The sequence below is a fragment of the Cupressus sempervirens genome, chromosome 5, assembly GCF_028749045.1.
Source record: "Cupressus sempervirens isolate cs-2001-9-10 chromosome 5, ASM2874904v1, whole genome shotgun sequence".
NCBI lineage: Eukaryota > Viridiplantae > Streptophyta > Pinopsida > Cupressales > Cupressaceae > Cupressus > Cupressus sempervirens.
The window spans coordinates 861,429,169-861,434,008 of NC_143122.1; the positions used below are offsets into that span (position 1 = coordinate 861,429,169).

The window sequence follows — 4,840 nt, forward strand, 5'->3', positions numbered from 1 at the left end:
TATTGTAAGAATTGATATGAATACAAGGCACATGAACTGTGACATATTGGCTAAAATTATTGTAAGAATTGATATGAATACAATAAGTTTTGTAAGGGGGCTCTATGAATTTTTGTTGGAATGATTCTTGCAATGCTAATATATTAAACTATGAATTTTTGTTGGAATGATTCTTGCAATGCTAATATATTAAACTATTTTATAACTGATAAAGAAATCCCTAATCAGGGAGGCACATGAAGTGTGACATATTAGCTAAAATTAATGTAAGAATTGATATGCACATGACAGGTTTTATAAGCGGGCTCTATGATTTTTTGTTTGAATAATTTTTATGATGCTAAAATTCGTTACTGAAAATGGTAGATGTAAAGGATTTAGGAAAAATTCAAGAGTAGTTCATACCGTTAACTCTTTTATAGCCATCAAAGGGTGTAGAGGAATCTTTCATATACCTTGCCTTATTATTGAAGATCCAACCTAATTCCCCCTTCTTGTAAAATTGTTCAACTGAGCTGGGCATAGTTAAATAATTGGTTTTGAATTAATTTTAATTGCCCACTTCCACGCTACATATGAGGCACAAGTGGTTTAGGCGGCTGTAAAGGGCAGTCTAAATGTTTTGAAGGCCTGTAACTAATTGGAAGTGAAGCATATAATCCTCATGTCTAAAATCGGAGCCATTTAATTTGACCCCAATAGGAATCCACAAGCCTTAGTCGATGAGGATTACTGGAACAATCTTGACTAATGCATTCAAGCCGAGGAAAACTATTTACTTTGTATTTGTATAGATTGAAATTTCATGGAAAGATTTCTAAACTATAAGTCCAACGTTGTTAAATACATTTCTTCTATTTTTCCTTGGCTATTCACAATTGGTACAGTGGCACAAAAAGATGCATGTACATATGCAAAGCAGGTGGGTATTGAGTTGATCATGATGATTAATCCTAGTATCCTCTCAGGTTCTCTGCTCCAATTATTTCATGATGTTGCCAAAGACTTTTATTTCTAATAAAATTGTGTAGCAATTTGCCTAAAGATTTCACAAAGATTGTGTCATATATTCAACAATGCCGATAAAGGAAAATGAAATAGAGTTTACATAAACAAAACTGAAAAAATGAATCAGAGTTTACATGTAACAAAACTGACCACTCCACAATGAAAACTTAAATCTATTTACTATTGGAAAATAGATGATGTACAATAATATATCTAAAATCCATCTTAAAATGCTTTATCAAAACTCAATTTCCTACCTTGTCTACTGCGAATGCAAGATTTTGCCAAGATATTACCAAATGATATCAACATACCCCACATGGATTAGGAGTGAATATAAAACAAAAAAAATTGTCCCAGAGAACCAAGTCACAAAAAAGAAAAGAGGGAAAACAAGACCCATAACAAACAGTGATGACAATAATTTCATAACAAGACCCATAACAAACAGTGAAGACAATAATTTCACCAAAAAATTTAGCATTGAAAACAAAGAATTAATTTTCCAAAGAAGGAGAAAGAATACCTCACATTCTAACCTGCCTTTTATAGAATTATAGAACTAATACAATAACCCCTTAGAAAATTTCTCCCAATTTGTGAATTGGATTTCCTAAGACCCTATCTCTCAAAGATTTTTAAGTAAACAAAACTTTAAAAGGTTGAGCAAGGATAAGGCATGAGAACAACAGAGTATGACAACAGGGCAACGCATTTTGTGCAGGAAGCCAGACATGATAGTGAAATTTTGATGGGTATAAATTGAAATGCCCACTGCGTGTATAGTGCACTAGAAAAGTGCCCCTGTCTGCAGTAATAGAATGACTCGATGTCTTCCTGCTAGAATAATATGCTGGATGCCAAGCCAGCTATTGTTTGCACAAGACTTCTCAAAGTCTGCCATATCGTGACACTACTGGCACCAGTTGCCACAACTTTGTAATTTACTGTGGACAGGTGCTACACAGGAAATACTTATGCTTTGGTCTTGTTGCCACTGCTTGACACGACACATCCTGATAAGAGTTTTTTTTCCGAATTTTATTTGCAGAAAAAAGAAAAGACAGCAGAGTAAGAGACTACGAACCAATGAGAGCCCAAAAATGTGAGGGCAAATATTATGTTTAATGCGGAGGAAAAGACTACGAACTAATGAGGAGCCCAAAATGTTAGGGCAAATATTATCTTTAATATAAAACAATATACAATGGGTATTTTTGATTTATCTCTATTCAAGTGGCTTGCCTTGAGGTCACAGGGACTTAACAGGACAGTTTAAACATCACATACTAAGACTTAATTTTTAGATTATTAGTGTTAAATAATCAAAACTGACTTATTTTTTAAGCTTAATTTCCTCCTTAATATGTAATGTTTAAAAAAAATCCGAATTAATAACCCAAAACTTTTTAAAAGTACTACGTGCTCTCTTCCCCATTTCAGGCAATTCTGTTATCTTTTAAAGTAACTGTTTTTAATTTGCAGACAATAGACGATGATGATCAATGTTAACGTGTGAAGGAAAAATTAAAAACAGGCTGTTGCAGCTTCCATAACGTCGAGGGATGTAGAGTGGTTAAGAACAAGGCAATAGAGTTTAAGGCCGCGTTTTTTATTAAAGTAAAACAGAAAGGGTAGTGGATAAGAACAGCCAAAAGAGTCTAAGGCGTTTATGATTAAATCAAAACAGAAAGGAGAGTTGATGGTGGTGGTACTAGAAGATACTACAATTTTCTATTTTCAGTTTGCAAGTTTTCAGGCAGCTGGGTATAAAGAGACGCCAAAACCCCGCGGGTTGGCAGGGCACACAATGTTGCACGATGTAGGTGTAACGTATCAGCAGCTCAAGGAATGCGAAATGCGTTCTCAGATCAATAAAAGGCGAAGCTGCAGGAAGCAGTAACAACACCAAAGGAAGCTTTCGGCCTGTGTCAAATCATGACAAGAATCATGACTACTAGTGGAAAAACTCTGATTGCTGCAGTTTGCATTGTCATGGGGGTGCTGAGTGCTAACCAAGCTTCGGCAGATGTGGCCATTTGCAGAAATCAGAGATTCCCACTGTGTTTTGGACGGATACTGCTCTGTCCCAAACAGTGTGAGGAAACCTGCCAGGCGGATTGCCAAACCTGCAAGGCAGTGTGTAGTAAGTTTGAACTAATGAATTGTTATGTTTACAAATTAGTGTTTATAAGGTTTTGTGCCGGATTAACCTAAGAAAATAATGTGTTGTGTTGATGCAGGCTGTGATAAGCCGGGCGGGGTATGCCAGGATCCTCGCTTCATCGGAGGAGATGGCATCATGTTCTATTTTCATGGAAAGAAAGAGCACCACTTCTGTTTGGTTTCTGACTCGGACCTTCACATCAATGCCCACTTCATCGGAAAGAGGGGAGAGGGAATGGGAAGAGACTTCACGTGGGTCAAGTCCATCGGAGTTATTTTCCATGGAACTCACCACCTCTTCCTCGGGGCGAAGAAGGTGACCACTTGGGACGATTCCCTCGACCGGCTGGCTATTGCTGTGGATGAAAAGTCCATTGTGCTTCCCCAAGAGGAGGGAGCTTCTCTATCTTTCTCCCCCTTGAAAATGAATATCACTCGCCAAAACCCTAACAATGAGGTGAGTGTTGAACTGGAGGACAAGTTTATGATCACTGCACGGGTTGTCCCCATCACTCCGGAGGAATCTCGCGTGCACAAGTACGGAATTACCTCTGACGACTGCTTTGCACATCTGGAGCTGAGCTTCAAGTTCTACTCACTCAGCCCCCACGTGGCCGGAGTTCTTGGGCAGACATACGCAGAAGACTACAGAAGCCCAATCAACGTGGGGCTGCCAATGCCAGTAATGGGGGGTGAAGCCAACTATCTGAGCAGCAACCTCTTCGCCACTGACTGTAAAGTTTCTCGATTCCGCGCAGCAGCAGGAGAAGAAGAGAAGAAGAAGCTCTTCTCTATCCTCGACCTCAACTGTGCTGGTCAACCGGGTGGTAGTGGCATTGTCTGCCGCAGGTAGAGATTTCCATTGATACAGAAACTGTTCATGTCACACAATAAACTCGTCACCACCGATAATAAGCTGTCCTGAATGCTGATGTTTCAGGCAATCTATAGCCATCCATAACAATCCTTATTATTAGTGTATTCTGGCATATTTATGTTCTATTTAGTCTACGATACTTGCATTCTCCTCCTTTTCTCTACTCAGTTTTCCTACAAATTGTATTATTGACTGAATTTAAAGAAAATAAAAAAACAATGAACTTTATTGAAATTTTCAGCATTTGATTCTTCTGATCTGTATATTTTGTGATCCAAAACAACAATTTTTTTGAAAACAATTTCACTGTGTTTTTATAAATCTGAAAAAAATCATGTTTGACATTTTTTTGCCTTTAGTGCATTTTGTCTAAAGATTAACCAGGCTTGCCAATAGTGGCATGTTGTGATGGTTAAGTTGTTGAGTTGTTATTCTTGCCATCAAGGTTCAAATCTAACGACGATGAGATCCCCCATTTGTGGCCTCACTGGTTCATAGCTCCAAGTCAAAGCATTTACCCCTCTTTGTAAAAAAAAAAAAAGATTAACCAAGCGGTTTAAATTATCATAAAATACATCTGATTGAGAAAGCTTTTGAAATGAACACAAATAACTACATCTAGTCATAAACTATGGTAAAATTCATTTATTCTTAAAAAACTGGGCTATAAAGGTCAAAGACTATGTCCAAATTGACTGTTTAGTTAGTCTACAAAGATAAGTCAGAAATCAGTAATATAAACTTATTTTTCATTAGAACTCACTAGTATAAATTCATTTTCTTCATAAT

At 37.2% G+C, this 4,840-nt stretch overlaps 1 protein-coding gene across 1 annotated transcript; it reads left to right on the forward strand.

Annotated features, from left to right (window-relative positions):
• Positions 1 to 2,958: 2,958 nt before the first annotated feature.
• Positions 2,959 to 4,027, forward strand: LOC149558633 (uncharacterized). Its single transcript, XM_089830976.1, has 2 exons — positions 2,959 to 3,154; positions 3,252 to 4,027. Exons 1-2 carry the CDS (start codon positions 2,959 to 2,961, stop codon positions 4,025 to 4,027), a joined length of 972 nt encoding a protein of 323 aa, XP_089687102.1.
• Positions 4,028 to 4,840: the final 813 nt, after the last annotated feature.